The 16,527-nt window shown below is 35.1% G+C and overlaps 1 protein-coding gene and 3 non-coding genes across 5 annotated transcripts; all 4 read left to right on the forward strand.

The window, feature by feature from the left end:
- The first annotated feature begins 10,948 nt into the window (after positions 1-10,948).
- On the forward strand, positions 10,949-14,555 carry LOC111443485. Of its 2 annotated transcripts, none has more exons than XM_023081306.1 (3): positions 10,949-11,365; positions 12,527-13,281; positions 13,738-14,555. In XM_023081306.1, exons 1-3 carry the CDS (start codon positions 11,078-11,080, stop codon positions 14,264-14,266), a joined length of 1,572 nt encoding a protein of 523 aa, XP_022937074.1. In that variant the 5' UTR covers positions 10,949-11,077; the 3' UTR covers positions 14,267-14,555. The 2 variants fall into 2 exon arrangements, with proteins under 2 accessions (XP_022937074.1, XP_022937075.1); XM_023081307.1 differs by having other exon boundaries at positions 12,527-13,332; positions 13,738-13,822.
- Positions 14,556-15,734: 1,179 nt separating this feature from the next.
- On the forward strand, positions 15,735-15,808 carry TRNAN-GUU. Its single transcript has one exon. It is a non-coding gene; the product is annotated as a tRNA-Asn (tRNA).
- Positions 15,809-16,256: 448 nt separating this feature from the next.
- On the forward strand, positions 16,257-16,330 carry TRNAN-GUU. The gene has a single exon. It is a non-coding gene; the product is annotated as a tRNA-Asn (tRNA).
- Positions 16,331-16,420: 90 nt separating this feature from the next.
- TRNAN-GUU lies at positions 16,421-16,494 on the forward strand. Its single transcript has one exon. It is a non-coding gene; the product is annotated as a tRNA-Asn (tRNA).
- The last annotated feature ends 33 nt before the right edge of the window (positions 16,495-16,527 follow it).

Here is a 16,527-nt window from a genome sequence, read left to right on the forward strand (position 1 = left end):
ACAAATACAGCGTCCCTACCCATTTCCATTCTATTTTATTGTATAATATGAATTTTACTGCTTTTTATTGATTTATTTATTGATTTATTTATTATTGGATTGAATTACATGTAATATTAAATAAAAGGAGACCCGGATCTTACCACCAAATTTGGTGGACCCGGTTCACATAAAAACAGAGCATCTCAATTTCTTTTTTAAAAGAGAGGTGCATGATTAAGTTGGTCTTGTCTGGTGCACTTTAGATTAATTATTACTTAATTAAACAAGTTTAATCTACGTATAATCCTCATTTTCTTATTATTTTTTATTTTAATATTATTTAATTTCTTCAAAAAAAAAAAAAAAATACTGTATGCCACGTGTATTAATTGGGTGGGAAAATAATTAAATGCGATAAATTCCTCTGTCGTTCTCTCATGGCCCAACCTTAATTTTTGTTAGGTGGAGATTAGACCCCTAATCAAGGGCTCAATGTATTCGACTTTATATTAAAATAAAATTTTAAAAAAATGTGGGTTTTTTCTGATATAATATTCTATTTTAATAATAAAATAATAAAATGTTTTTTCTTGGCTTTAATCATATTTTCACTTAATTAATTATATTTTAATTTAGGTATTAGGTAATTAAGTCTTTTAATTAGATGGAAGATTCTGACTAATTATGTATTACTTCCTTAACCATTGACGATATTACGCAGTTTGAAAATTTGTCATTAAATCAATATTCTATTAAAAAGAATTGTATTCTTGAAGTAATCAACAAGATTAGGTAATTAGTTTGATTTTTTTTTTTTTTTTTTTTGAAAAAGAAGACTAAATGTGTGATTACGATGCGTTTGATGTTCGATAAATATTTTTATCAATCTAATATAATTAGGTTTAAGTTGAGAGGTCTAGATTATTAATTCTCTATTAATTATAAAAATGATTTATTAATTGATGTGACATCAGAGTAAATGAGAGCGTATTAAGCACGAGTTGTCTTTCTTGCATGTTTTGTTCTTACTCACGTGCATCCTAGAAAAATTTTCAAGTGGTCACCCAATGTAGAATTGAGTCAAGTAAAGTTGACCATGAAGTTCTTATGATTGAACCATCGAAAAGAAAGTCGTACTTTATTGATCTAAGTTTTCATTTCTTTCGAGTATTTTTTAGTCATTTTATCTTTAGAATTTCTCTCATTTGGTGAGATTCAACATTGGGTGTAGAGAGGAACAAAACATTCCTTACAAGAGCGTGGAAACCCCTCCCTAATAGACACGTTCTAAAATTGTGTAGCTAAGATCGATACATAACGGGTCAAAATAGACAATATTTGCTAGTGATGGGTTTGGGATGCTACAAATGGTATCAGAGCCAGATACAGGGCGGAGTGGGCCCCAAGGAGGTGGATTATGAAATCTCACGTTGATTGGAGAGGGGAATGAAACATTTCTTATAAGGGTGTGGAAACCTCTCTCTAGTATACGCATTTTAAAACTGTGAGGTTAACGGGTGATATGTGAAAAAGACTCGTGTTCATTCATGTACATACCTTTCTTTTACTCTAGTGTCACAACATATGCTAAAAGGACTCCGCGTTAGTTTGTGGGAATAGCTTTCAAACTTTAAGGTAATTAAAGACAAGAGAACGTTCCTGAATTCATGTTCCAAATTTGAAGATATGAAATTTTATGTGACCAATAATTTGAATGAAATTATGGAAATAAGCATAGTACATAAAAGGTAAGACATTATTAATGAGAACATTCTTGATATTAATTGAGACATAATAAGAGTGGTAATGAATTAATTATATTGGTAAAAAATGATTGGTAGGATTGGGACATTGATTTATTATAATTTTAATATGCTTCTCTTCCATAAAGTCTTATAAACTGATATCACTATCATCTTCTTCGCATTAATACCCACCGGATGATCAAAACTACTCTCCAAATTTGTTAATTAAATAAATAAATAATATAAATAAAATTGTCTTCTTGAAATTTGTTAATTAAATAAATAAATAATATAAATAAAATTGTCTTCTTGTTGGAGTAAATTAATAAATTTGTGCATTGGGGTAATGATAACTTCCACTTTTCATAATTAGGGCCAAAAACAAAAGCAATTGGTTTGTTAAACTGGATTACAGCTTAATTCCGAAAATTTAAATTAAAAGGGTTTTTAGTATTTTCCGCAAATTTAGGGTTTTTTTTTTTTTTTTTTTTTGTGAGCCAAGATATTTTTATTTGGGTGGAGCTAATTTTTTGAAAAGATCGGGAAAAAAAAACCTAAGATAGCTTGCTGGTTGACATAATTGGACCAACCCGAAAATAGGGTTATAATCTAATTTAGCTCTGTAAAATTAAGAATATCTAATAGTTATAATAGATGTTAGTGATATATTATGTCTTATAGATGTTAAATGTTTGATATTTGAGTTTTATAAATAAGGTTTTTTAAATAATTGTTAACCCAATCTGAACTACCTAGGGTTTTATGAGATTATTCGGCAAATTTAGGGTTTTTTTGTTTTTTTGTGGATAGAGTTGTTTACGAGACTCGAGAACTCGACCAATATGGACTACCTAATTCAAACTATAAAAATTAGATTGAGTTACTATTATTTTCATTTGGGTTAGAATTAATTTTTGGAAAAAATCGAAAAAACGTAAGTTGGCTTGCGGGTTGACATAATCAGACCAATCTGAAAATAGGGTTACCGTCCAATGTAGCTCTATAAAATTAAGAATATTTAATAGTTATAATAGATGTCAGTGATGTATTATGTCTTATAAATGTTTGATATTTAAGTTTTATGAGATCTTAGTAATATAATATGTTACGTAGATAAATAAAGTTTTTTAAAATAGTTTTTAACCCAATCGGGACTACTTAAGGTTTTATGGAATTTTTTTAAATAATATTTCCCGCAAATTTAGGGTTTTTTTTTTTTTTTTTTTTTGTGGATAGAGTTAATTCAATTATTATTTTTTATTTGGGTTGAGCTAATTTTTTAAAACATAATCCAACCAATTTAATAGAGTTACGATACAACTTAGCCGTATACCTTTTAATTTATTATGAAAATTAAGAATATTTAAGAATCGTAATAAATAACGTACCCAAAATTTAAAATTAATATAAAAAATTTGAATATTACAGTTTTGAAGTAGGAGGGGAAGAGATAGGGAGAGGTACATACAAAAACATCGTAACAAAAATGTGGACTTTTTGTCTCCCTAAAAAGCTGTCGGTGGGGTGCGGGTCGGCACGCCCTTTACACTCTTCTTAATTCAATATCGCTACAAACAATAATCCATTAATTTTTTATTTTATTTTATTTTGTAAATTTTATTTCTCCATTATTATTTTAAATTTCCCTTCCCACCTTTTTTTTTTATTTTTTATTTTTTTTATTGCCTCCATTGTGTTACTATACATGCATGATTTATGAATTATTCCAATATATGTTTTTTTTTATTTGAAATTAGATGCTTAAATGTATTACATTAATGAACTATATAATATAAATTTTATGAAAAAGCTACATTAAAGATTACTAACGATATTTGAGTTTAAAAAAAATATATATATATATAATTAGGAACCTGTTACCTTATTTTTGCGTGGGACCCACAAATCATAAATTAAAATTAGCTTTGTGATTGGTACTAGAAAATAGTCCCTAAAAATGATAGCATCTTTAAAGCTTCTGAAATGACCTTGGAAAAATGCACTTTGGTCTATAGTTTTGTTTCGTATATAAATTTAAGATCGAGAGAGTAATTAGGAGAATAGGATATCTAAGAAAAACTTTAAAAATTTAAAATTACTGCTTATACTAACAATCTTTCTTTTTCGGTAGCTCAATAGTTAAATGTAGTCTGTTTGGAACAATTTTACATGAGAACTCAGACCATATTCAAATGAGAGTAATCTTGATGATAAGATGACTAAGAAAGATTTAAAAAATTAAAAATTACTATTTATACTAACCACCTTTGGTTTGGTGGCTCCATGGTTAAGGTGGTTTGTTTGGAGCAATTGATTTTGGGACCACGTCCAAAAGAAAACCTTAAAAAAAACAAAAAATTACTGCTTATACCAACAACTTTCATTTTCGGCGACTCAATCATAAAAATTTTATAATTAAACGTGTTTCGTTTGGAGTAATTCTATGTTCGGTAACCACCTTGAAATTTTTCTAAGATACATGTGAATGAAAATAAAACATGCGGAAAGGATTGATGTTTGGTACGTGGGGATAGTTTTCACTTTTAAAACTAAATAGTAAGTAATAGAAGAATGTTGGGACACGAGTGCTGAATCTAAATTCTAAACTTGAAGCGTTCGAGTTTTAAATAAGATATTTATAAGATAGTGTAGAGTTTTAAAAGGGGTGTGATATTAAAAATTATCCTAGTGTAAGGTGAGGCAAAGATATATTCGGAAAATCTGAAAAAGTAAAGAGTGCAAGGCCAACCACCGGACATCCATTTATTTATTAATTTATTTATTAATTTATTTATTTTTATTTTAGACATTTAAAAGAAAATTTAATCTTTTGGCGCACGACCTCTCCTCGCTACTTCCTAAATTGACTTTCCAAAATTCCAATTTTCTTTCTCCCATTCAACCCCTCTTCATATTCCAAAATTCCTTCTACATTTACGGATGTCTACATGGTGGAGCGGGGATAGAAAAGTCTTTTTCGTTTTAAGTCAATTGTGAGCGAAGAGGGATTTGAACCCGTGACACCATTTGTCATTGGATATGTTACAGTGGGTACCCTAAAAAAAGGAACCTTTCCTCTCTCCAGTCATTTGCTATTTCTGAGTTAAGAAGATGTGAAAGTGGGGCGAACATGAAATTGGGTGGGACGGGAACAGAGAACCCCTCTTCATTCGAGGCGGGTCCTGCACGTAAAATAGATATACGTAGATACAGTATTAGCATGTAGTATAGGATATGGAATTAGCTAATGGAAGGGCAAAGAAGGGGATTGATTTGCCGACAAAAGAGCAATATATTTTGGGGTTTATTAAAATAAAAATAAAAAGCTTTTCAAGATATTGCAAAAAAAAAAAAAAAAAAAAAAAAAAAAAAAAAAAAAAAAAAATGCAGTCAAANAACTTATAAAAACAGTGTGGCATCTAAAGCTGGATTTGGCTTTTTCTTTTATAATGATAATAATAATAATAATAATAATATAAGGTAAAAATTTAGGGCATATTGGGGTCCATTTGTGTGGGTTAAAAGTACCAAGGTTGGGTCTGGAGAGTGTATGGAACCCTTCCCAACACTTTCCTTGTTGTAAAAGACAACCGACAAAGCAAGGAGGTGGCGGAGAAGAGGTTTGGTTTGGTGGTTGTTTCAAGAGCTACGCAAAGTGAAGGAAATGTATAAAGCGGCGGTGGTTGTGGCCTCAACGACGAGGTGTGATGATACTGGAGAGCTTGAAATGGAAGGAAGGGCTTTGTATTTGGTGCCTCACATGGGGTCAAGCCTTGGGATTCAAGGCTGAGATAGAGATAGGAGATAGAGATAGGGATGCGTATTTGGTGGCTAACACGTAAAGGAGAAGGGATTTATGATCCAAGCTTATCCCTTCGTTCTTGCAACACCTTTTCCACCATCTTTCCCATATGGGTTTTAGAGTATCTTCATCGCAATCAAGCTGTATGGAACCTACATGCTTTTACGTACCTTCAACTCTGCTTGGTGTATCCAATATTTTGAGTTCTATCCATGTATTAAGGAGTTTTATGTGGACGTAGTCTCATGTTCACGTGTTTCTTTTCCAATTATTGTACCCAAAAATGTTATCAACACTATCACTATTGGCATGAGAGACTTTTTGGATAAACGAAAAGCAAAGCTATGAGATCTTATACTCAAAGTGTATAATATCATTACCATTCTAGAGGGTCTTGGTTTTAACATGACATCAAAGTTATTCCCTTAACTTAATCATGTCAATAGAATTTTCAAATGTCAAACAAAGAAGTTGTGAGTCTCGAAGATATAGTCAAAAGTGACCCAGTGTTGAATAAAGACTGTACTTTGTTGAAGGACTCCAAAGAAAGGAGTGGAGCCCTGATTAAGAGGAGGCTATCGAAAGTTTCATAGATATAAGGTATGATGTATTTTGTTCAAGGGGATGATTATTGAAACAAGTAGTCCTAGTCCTCAAAAGTGACTCAAATGTTGAAAAATGGGTGTACTTTGTTCAAGGGCTCCAAAGAAAGAAGTCAAGCCTCAACTAAGGAGAGACTGCTCGCGGGTTTCATAAGGAGTATTTTGTTCAAGGGGAGGATTGTTAATGATTACTGAAACGAGTAGTCCCACATTGGCTAATTAAGAGGAAGATCATGTTTTGGTACGAGGTCTTTTAGGTAAACCAAAAGCCAAAATAGACAATATATATCATACAATACCATTACGAATGTTCGTGGTTCCTAACGAAAAAAATCCACCAAAATCTAGAAAGCTAATGTAGTATCGTAGTACTATTGTCACAGCCATGTGCATATCTTATTTCTTGAGCCCAAGCCCGCTAGCCATGCAAGCCAAAAATGGTCAATTATACATGTGACAAGGCCAAAAGGGCCTAAGAAACAGTCCACCAACCACAGCAACAGCCAAAAAGGCCCGAGATATCGGAACAGCAATAGCCAAGACGATCAAAAGACATACAGAAACAAACTCACCCACCCCCCACGCGTGCACATCCAAAGCAAGCCAACGTGCAATGCAACCCTTTGGAGTCTTGTTAAAAGGTGTCGACAAGTAAGCGCACTAAGGAGTGGAGAAATGGAGCCGCCCCTTGTCTCCTAGCCACTTCAAATGACCTCGGTCTCAAATTAGGGTTTAGGGTTTAGGGTTTTGTAGGGTACGTCTTACTTGATCCATCGAGGGTACACACCATGACAACGACATCTCCTGCCCTAAATCTGTAAGTATAACCTTGTTTGTTCCAGGTGTTACTTCATTTATGGATTTATTTCTGTTTTTTTTTTTTAATAATAATAATTCGAATATTTCATGTACTGTAATTATGAATATTATTGCTGAATTGTCATATATGGATTTTATTTTCTTAGAAGAAAGATTCTCTGGTGTAGCTCTCAATCATAGCTAGCTTGATCTTATATTTCTGAGCTTTGACTAAGTCAAAGGCTGATCTGGATACAAGATTCCCTTTTTTTTTTTTTTTTTTTTTTTTTAATTTTGTAAATAAATGAAGTTAAACATGCCTTAAAATGAATTATTATGATGAAAATATTGAGTGTTCCTTAATTCATGGGGGAAATTCCGTCTCTTAATATGGCTAAAATATGTCATATCGACGTTATAATATATCTATTGATTATTTATTTATTTATGTTGTGTAATATTAATATTTTAATTTCATTTATATTATTATTAAAAAAATAAACAAAAGGTTCACGAGCAACGGTTGCGTTTTTATTGTTGGCAAGTGAATTTGTTTGTTATAAATGATATGTTTATTAATTATTCTATGGTCTGGATAGCACATTTTACATCACATTTTGATTTATATGAAGGCTCACAAATTATATTATATACTAATGTTTTTTTTACTTTAATAATAGTGACAACAAAATATTTCTTATAATAATCTTTTTTTTTACTTTAATGATTGTGAGATCTCACGTTGATTGGTTGATTGGAGGGAATAACAAAACTTCTCAATTTTAAAACTTTGAAAGAAAGTTACAAAAGAAAAACTTGAAAAATGACAGTATTTTTCTAGTGGTAGGTCTTAACTATTATAAGTGGTATCAAAGGTATACATGGAGCGGAGGAAAAACTTGTAAGGGAAAACTCAAAAGGGATAATATCTTCTAGTCGTGAGGTTGAACCGTCGTAAATAGTATCAAAGCTAGACATCGAAACATTTCTTATAAGGGTGTGGAAATCGAGGGGTGTGCTCATGAAGGAAGCCCGTAAGGGAAAACCCACAAAAAAAACTCATAAGGAAAAATTCAAAGAAGATAATATCTTCCATTACAAATAGTATTAGAGAAAACCCACAAAGGAAGTTCGTAAGGAAAAACCAAAAAATGACAATACCTTCCGGTAGGCTTGAATTGTCACCAATGACATTAGAGAAAACTCATGAAAGAAGGCGGTACGGAAAAACCCAAAAAAGACAATATCTTCTAGTAGTGAGAAAACCCACGAAGGAAGTTCGTAAGGAAAAACCAAAAAATGACAATACCTCTCAGTCGCCTTGAATTGTTACCAATGATATCAGAGAAAACTCACGAAGGAAGTCCGTAAGAGAAAACCCAAAAAGGACAATATCTTCTAGTGGTAAGTTTGAACGGTTACAAATGATGTCAAAGCGAGACACCTAATCATTTCTTATAAAGATACGAACCCGGGCAAAAAAGACATCTCTTTCGTGTTTCAGTTGAGTTTGACCCGTGGGCAGCAACCCCTTTCTGAAATGGCGGGTCCACACGTCTTCTTCACTTCTCAAACCCTCTTAATTCAAATACAGATCGTCCACCTCTCCCCCCAAAAAAAAAACCCTAGCTTTCCACCCCTAATGGCTATACCCTTTTTCTCTTTTAGCTTAGCCCATGCTTAGATCTTCCATCTCATTATTAGTACATATCTATTCCAATCTATGCGTTTTCACTTCTTTTTAGACACACCAACCTCACCCTTTTCGCTTCCAACTGAATGACAACTAAAACATTTCCATTTTGATTCCCTCAAACCACCTTCACACATGGATTCCGGCAGCCCAAGTTTGCAATCCTCCAGCGGCGGCGATGAAGATTACGACTCTCATCACGCTTTTCCCCCGCCGCCACCGCCGCCGCCACCACTTTTCTTCAACCCCAATTCCTACCAGACCCACCTCCTCCCCTCCTCCCCTTTCTACGATTTCCCCTCCGATTACACTTTCAACAACCCTTCCAACGCCGGAACATCTGAACCCGCCGCCGCGGAACCCACCCAAAACCAAATCCCAATTCGCTCATCTGGGGTTTTGCATCCCAAAGCCACCACAAAGAAGAGAACTAGAGCCTCACGGAGAGCCCCCACCACCGTTCTCACAACCGACACTACGAATTTCCGTGCTATGGTGCAAGAGTTCACCGGAATCCCTTCCCCGCCGTTTACCGCTGGTGGGTCATCATACTCCCGCCGATTTGATCTCTTCAACTTGGTTAAAACAACCAGCTCCACACCCTCTATTCTAGAAACTTCTGGATCGGGTCTTTACTCTTCTCGTGTGGTAAAGACACAGGCTGCTATCAGGGCTGATTTAGACGCGCCCCACGAAAGTACAAGCCCACTGTTCGTGTCAGCCGCGCTGCAAAATGATGAAACCTGGAGAACCAATAGCAGTGGTACCCCAGGAGGTGAATTTCACCGGTCGTTGCTCCAATAATTTGCAGCGTGACAAAGGGTTGTTCATAATCACGACTCCCCATAATAGTATGATATTGTCTACCTTGTACATAAATTCTAAGTCTCGTATCAATGGAGATGTATTCTAAGGGAGATTTTGAAAAATGGCGCCGACCCACTCCAACTGCAGCTGCCATCTCCGGTCGGAATGGGACCCGCTAAGATTTAAATATTAATATGATGGTCTACTAAAAATCTTTTGATTTAAGCGTTTTTATTGTTCACTTAATTTTGTTGATAACGATGCTTGTTATTATTGATATTGTCTAAGATTCATATCATATGTTTTTAATTTAATCTCTTTTTTCATGAAACGATCGATTTATTTGATGATGAAAAGAAATTGTGTTTTGAATAAAGTATTGAGGAGACATTATCGTGGTCTCCTTCGTGGGTTTCAACCCTAGACTCGAGTGGTTTTGATTATCCCTTCGTGTTCCCCACTACTTCTTAACCTAGCTATTATCATTGTGACATCCTCACGTCTTAAAAAGATTATACATCCAAATCTATTGAGATGTAATCCAAAAAGTGAAGCATCTCATTTTCATAACTTTGAAAAAACGCAATGGCTGACTTTTTCAAGCTTTGGAGAGGAGAATGAAACATTTGTTATAAGGATGTGGAAACCTCTACATAGTAGATGTGTTTTAAAATCGTGAGGCTAATGACGATATGTAACGAGTTAAATTGGAAAATATATGCTAGGGTGAGAGCTTGAGCTGTTACAAATGATATCAAATGTAGGCACTGGGCGGTGTTCCACGGTGGAGAGGGGAACAAAATATTTCTTACAAGGGTGTGATATTTGCAAGCGATGGGTTTGGGTTATTACAAATGGTATTAGAGCCAAGCACCGGACTGTGTTCTAGGGTGGAGAGGGAAACAAAACATTTATTATAAATATGTATTATTTGTTAGTGGTGAACTTGAGCTATTACAAATGGTATTAGAGCCAGACACCAAGGAATGTTCTAGCGAGTACGCTAGGCTTCAAGGGGGTGGATTGTGAGATCCCACCTCAGTTGGAGAGAGGAACAAAACATTTCTCGTAAGGGTGTGGAAAACTCTTCCTAGTAGACCGTGAGATTAATGACATACGTAATAAGTTAAAGTGGACAATATCTGCTAGCGAGGAAGTTGACCGGTTACTTGAGTGGTCCACCTCTAAGAGTTAGCCCAAAAGTAAAGCAGATGTAGGTACTGGTAGTGGGCCGTGAGCCCGGCCCAAAAGTGTCTTGCGGCGTTGTATAGAATAGATCTGTTCACACCTGATAAAAAACCACACATTCCACCAGATTGGCGTGGTGGCGAAGCAACGGATATTCTAATTTTGGTGTATTATGGAATTCGAGACAGCGAGAGACTATATTACTGGATAAGGATAAAAATAATAATAATAATAATAAAAAAAAAATTAAAATAATCTTAGGAATATTCTCTAATGAATTATTTAATGAATTTATTTAACTAAAAAGTATTTATTTTAGGAGATAGGAGGAGGAAAAAGACTAATTAAAGACGAGGGACTGGAACATGCAATTGGAGGGAGGGAATCCAATTGGCATATAAAAGCGGGTGTCAACTACGAATTCTAGCCTAAATTCGCGGGCGCCGAGGGAGGGACCGAGATGAAGTCCGAGACGGTGACATTGATTCTGGTAAACCTCGCCGGAGTAATGGAGAGGGCCGACGAATCTCTGTTACCTGGTGTATACAAAGAGGTCGGTGCCGCCTTGCACACCGGTCCTACTGGTCTCGGTTCCTTGACTCTCTTCAGATCCATCGTTCAGGCCTCTTGCTATCCCTTGGCTGCTTATTTGGCCGTGCGCCATAACCGAGCTCATGTCATTGCTCTCGGCGCTTTCCTCTGGGCCGCCGCTACGTTTCTCGTTGCCGTTTCCTCTACATTCCTTCAGGTTCATCCAATTCTACTCTTGCTCCTGATTTTTTTTTTTTTTTTTTCATTTCATTGTTGTGTAGCCCTAGATAATGCTACGTTCTCCGCCGTTGTTTTGATCTCGCCAATTTTGTTTCCTTCTTTTCGCTTGTTTGTGTATTCGCTTCCGGATATTCTGTTTTATTGCGTACGTATGATAACGAATGGAAGTTTAGGGCTGTTGAACGAATCGATTGAAATACAACGTATTTCTCTTCCTTGTTCGTTCATGAATATTGATGTAGTGATAAAAAATGGAAAGTTGGAATTGTAACGATTAAACGGTCCTGGAACGCGTAAAAATAACAAGCCATATAAATTACTGCTTTACCACGTCAATTTCGCTTTATCCACTTGCTAGAGAAATTTTTTGAAATATTATGAAGTAGATCTCATATGAAGATTTTGAATGAGCGTACTTAATGGTTTTTTTTTTTTTCGTTTTGGTCGAAACCATGAACAGATGTGTTGCCTTGACATTTTTAGTGAGGCGTAATCTTTGCTCAATTCTGGTTGGAAATGTACTTTTCTCTGTAAATTGCATCATTCTTATCAGCGCATGCAAGAATACATTTGCAATTACTTGAAAGCATATAGCAAGGAATGAAATGATGTGAGATCATGAAGAGTCAGAATCGATATTTTTTTCTTGTCACTGAATCACGTGAAATATTAAATCGTTGACTACTTTATCTCTCATTGTGCCACTAAAACTTTGCGACAACGGATCTTGGTAAAATAAGAGATTAGTAAGAAATAGGGGACTGAGAAAGTGATATCGACAATTTTGTTATCAAGTGGGCTTGTTTCGCTCTTTGCGATTTTGTTCCCAGATGTCTATGGGAAATAAAGAAATTGATGCGAAAATCTCAGCACGTTGGCCTTTTATGTGAAACATTAATATATGTTTGAAATGCGTAAACATTTTGGATGATTTGTTGGAAGAGGGAAAGCCTGCGCAGACTTATGGACAATAAATTTTCAATTTCCTTTGGTGTTTAGAAATTGTGTTAAAGTCAACAAAAATTTAGCAAGTTGATTTTTTAGAAGGTTTTAGCTCAATATATTAATGTGTTGCAGATTTACCTATGCTGGAATTAAATATTAGCTGATTATAAGTCATTCAGATTGTACCCAACAGGTCGCTGTTTCAAGAGCATTGAATGGGATTGGCCTTGCATTAGTTGCACCTGCCATCCAGTCCCTCGTCGCAGATTCAACAGATGACCATAACCGTGGTTTGGCTTTTGGATGGCTTCAAACGACTGGCAACTTAGGCTCCATTATTGGCGGGTTGTGTTCAATAATAATAGCTCCAATAACAATTATGGGAATCCCTGGTTGGAGAATTGCATTTCATCTTGTTGGACTAATCAGTGTTGTTGTTGGCATTCTAGTCCGTCTCTTTGCACACGATCCACATTTTTCAGACAACGGCATGAAAACTGGTAATCGTATTCCACCCCATAATTCCTTTTGTTCTGGAGTCAAGGACTTGGTACAGGAATCAAAATCAGTTATAAGGATTCCATCCTTTCAGATCATAGTAGCGCAGGGTGTCACAGGTTCATTTCCCTGGTCAGCCTTGTCATTTGCAACAATGTGGTTGGAACTCAAGGGCTTCTCCCATGAGAAGACTGCTTTTCTGATGGGCCTGTTTGTGATTGGAAACTCTCTTGGAGGCTTGTTTGGAGGTAAAATGGGAGATATCCTCTCCACACGTTTCCCAGATTCCGGGAGGATTATTCTGGCACAAATCAGCTCAGCGTCAGGCATTCCTCTAGCTGCAGTTCTTCTGCTCTTCTTGCCGGATGGCCCATTTACAGCAGTTCTCCATGGACTAGTCTTGCTCATTGTGGGGTTTTTCATTTCTTGGAATGCTCCAGCTACAAATAAGTAAGTGTCATACTTACTGCCATCATCTATCTCAGTCTATGAGGAATCCAGGTGGGACAATTACTTGGAAACTGAAAAGACAATATCTAGTTTTCCTTCGAAAATTAGTTAATAAGCAATTCTTCCTTCGAACAATAGGTTTTCGCCAAAACTAAAAGATTCCTATTTGGTAGTTTTGGCTCACAAGGAAACTAGTCTTGCCTAGAATCTGGAAGGACCAATGTGTTTTGATTTATGAGAAAACAAATACATCCTAGAGGATAATTACCATCATTAGTGATGATAGGATAGATGTCATTTACTTATGAACGATATCTAGAAAAATGCACATCAAGCAGAGAATGTTAATACAGCCTTATAGAATTTGTTGACGTGTATGTTACTCATGATTCAAGCATGAAAGAAGCAGATATGCAATATTGACTTCAAATTATGATTTGAATTGTTTTTTTGCAGTCCTATTTTTGCAGAAATAGTTCCCGAAAAATCTCGGACAAGTGTCTATGCTTTAGATCGATCTTTGGAATCTATTTTGTCATCATTTGCTCCTCCTATTGTTGGGATTCTGGCTCAGCATGTCTATGGATATAAGCCCGTTAAGAGAGGATCTAGTGAGACTGAAGAGATTGGCACAGATAGGGGGAATGCAGCATCATTAGCCCGGGCATTATACACAGCAATAGGAATTCCATTGGCTCTCTGTTGTTTTATATACTCGTTTCTGTATTGCACTTATCCAAGAGATAGAGAACGAGCACGTATGGAAGTTTTAATTGAATCAGAGATGCAACAAATAACTTCTGAATGGCCAACTTCAGGTTCTCCATTCTCTCAAGTTCATTTATCAGAGTCAGGTGAGCTACATTCTAGAGACAGAGAAGTCATTGATATGGACTATAAAGAAGAGGATGATCTAGATTTCGATGATGACGAAAAGACAGCCCTTTATAGCCAGTGGACAATTTCAAATTTTCTCAAACAATAGCCTTCCGAGGGAATGTACTCTGTTATGTATTTTCTGAGACCAGAAAAGCTACTCCATTTCACGTACTGGGCTTCAATCTTGATGGTCGGGAAGTATTATAATTTTTATTTATGGAATTCTCTGCAATTCAAAACAGAAGATGAGTGCTCTTGCAGTTTTTACATGCGTATGTTCAACCAAATTTGTACAGTGGAATCAAACTCGTCTCCTCATATTGGTGTAACACAGTCGCTATTCTTATTTGTTTTCGCCATTGGAAGGAATATAAAATGTGTTATATATTTACTAAGTTCTTGTTTATACAACGTGATTGGGTAAGTTCATAATAAGCTCTTTGCCAAGCTTTTCTTGTAGGCGTGTCTGATTCCTACTAACAGAAGTTAAAGTTGTGCAGATGGCATCAGATCGGATACATTCGTTCTCTGTTATTTATTCATGTTCCATAATATATACTGGTTCTTTACAAAACCTGATAAGTCCTACATTATCTTTATTGGTATGAGGCCTTTTGGAAACCCAAAAGTAAAGCCATATGAGTTTATGCTCAAAGTTGACAATATCATATCATCGTAGAGGATCGTGCTAAGTGGAATTCTTCCCATGGGTTGAAGTATCTCTTCCTCTCTCTTCCTAAATTCACATTCTCATTTTGGTTTTTATCCTTGCCACACCACACAAGTGAGTTTTTTTAGTTCCCATCGATAATTCAATGCTGAGTAATATAATGCTGGTATATATTACTCGTATGCAACAATTTATATAATTTTGATGGTTTTGTATCAATTTGATTCCTTATATGGTAAAGTAGCATGGAATACAACAAAATAGGGTAGCTTAGCAATATAAGGTTGGGGTGGGTAGATGAAAAATTCGGCTTAAAAATGTATTAGAACCCTTCTATCCTTATAGGGCGTAGCGATTGAGAGGGATGGTTGAGAATTTTCTTTGTGGTTGAGAATTTTCTTTGTAATGGGGACTACTTGCACCTAGACAGAAAGACTTTATAAAGCTTCACTGTTTCTTGGGATTGGAATTCAAGGCGAGCTCTGTAAGGGACTTTAGCATCTCTATCTGAGACTTTGAGAATGGTTTGATTGAGCCAATTATTGTGTCCGTATTGCTAGTACAGCTTGAGCTGGTTGAGTCAACATATTGGAAGTGACTGGAGTGGATGTACACCAACATATATTAGTCTTAAGTCTATAATCTTTCATTTGTTTTGTTCATCAATTTGTTGGCTTTGCTATCTGCTGGTTTTATTGAATGTTCTCTGGAATTTTGTTGGGTGCTTTGTGTTGTTTTTGACTTGTTGCCAAAGAGGTCATTTTATGTACAGGACTTGTGAAGGCTGTAAAATATTGGATGATTGTCACAATTGCAAGTGAATCCATTCAGTATGTCAATGGAAACCGTGAACAAAACAGAATGTAAAATTTAATTAAAATAATAAATAATGCCTCATCAATAAGCTGGAATAGCTCAGTTGGTTAGAGCGTGTGGCTGTTAACCACAAGGTCGGAGGTTCAAACCCTCCTTCTAGCGTTTTTATGTAACATTTTCTTTTCTTTTCCTTCTTTTGCGTTCTCATTAGACTTTCAATTTCTGAAAGCTGGAAAAGCTGCTAGAGCGTAGTTAAAAGGTTTAAGCCTTTTTTTTTTTTTTTTTTAATAGCATTTCTTACATATTTTTGGTTAAAATATTATTTTGGTATTTTTGTTTGAGTGGCTAGTAATTTAATAAATTTTATATTTAGTTTTTAAATTTAATAAATTTTGTATTCTCTCCGGTGACTTATTTTCAAAAATTATAAAAGGAATGTTAATAGAGATTAAAATGTTTTTTTTAATAATAATAAAAAAAAAGGTTTGCAATAAATTGACAGTTATAACTATTTTTAATATTTATATTATTAAAAATGTAGGGATTGAAATTGAACATTTGAAAGTGCATAAACGAAAATTATAAAACAACAAAATACATAAGTAAACATGCTGGAATAGCTCAGTTGGTTAGAGCATGTGGCTGTTAACCACAAGGTCGGAGGTTCAAACCCTCTTTCTAGCGTTGGTAATACTTTTACCTATCTTTTTTTTAATAAAATATTTCATTTTCAATATTTGTAAGTTAAATTTACCAACAAAACTGATAACAAACGCTGGAATAGCTCAGTTGGTTAGAGCGTGTGGCTGTTAACCACAAGGTCGGAGGTTCAAGCCCTCCTTCTAGCGTTATTCCCTTTTATTTTATTTTTTAAAAAAAAT

This window comes from Cucurbita moschata, unplaced genomic scaffold (assembly GCF_002738365.1).
Source record: "Cucurbita moschata cultivar Rifu unplaced genomic scaffold, Cmos_1.0 Cmo_Scf00005, whole genome shotgun sequence".
Taxonomy (NCBI): Eukaryota; Viridiplantae; Streptophyta; class Magnoliopsida; order Cucurbitales; family Cucurbitaceae; genus Cucurbita; species Cucurbita moschata.

What these genes read in the sequence shown, in the direction of transcription:
- LOC111443485 (XM_023081306.1), top strand. Translation starts at nt 11,078, where the DNA reads ATGAAGTCCGAGACGGTGACATTGATTCTGGTAAACCTCGCCGGAGTA. An exon ending in TTTCCTCTACATTCCTTCAG is followed by an intron (nt 11,366 to 12,526) that starts GTTCATCCAATT and finishes TGTACCCAACAG; the next exon opens with GTCGCTGTTTCAAGAGCATT. An exon ending in AATGCTCCAGCTACAAATAA is followed by an intron (nt 13,282 to 13,737) that starts GTAAGTGTCATA and finishes GTTTTTTTGCAG; the next exon opens with TCCTATTTTTGCAGAAATAG.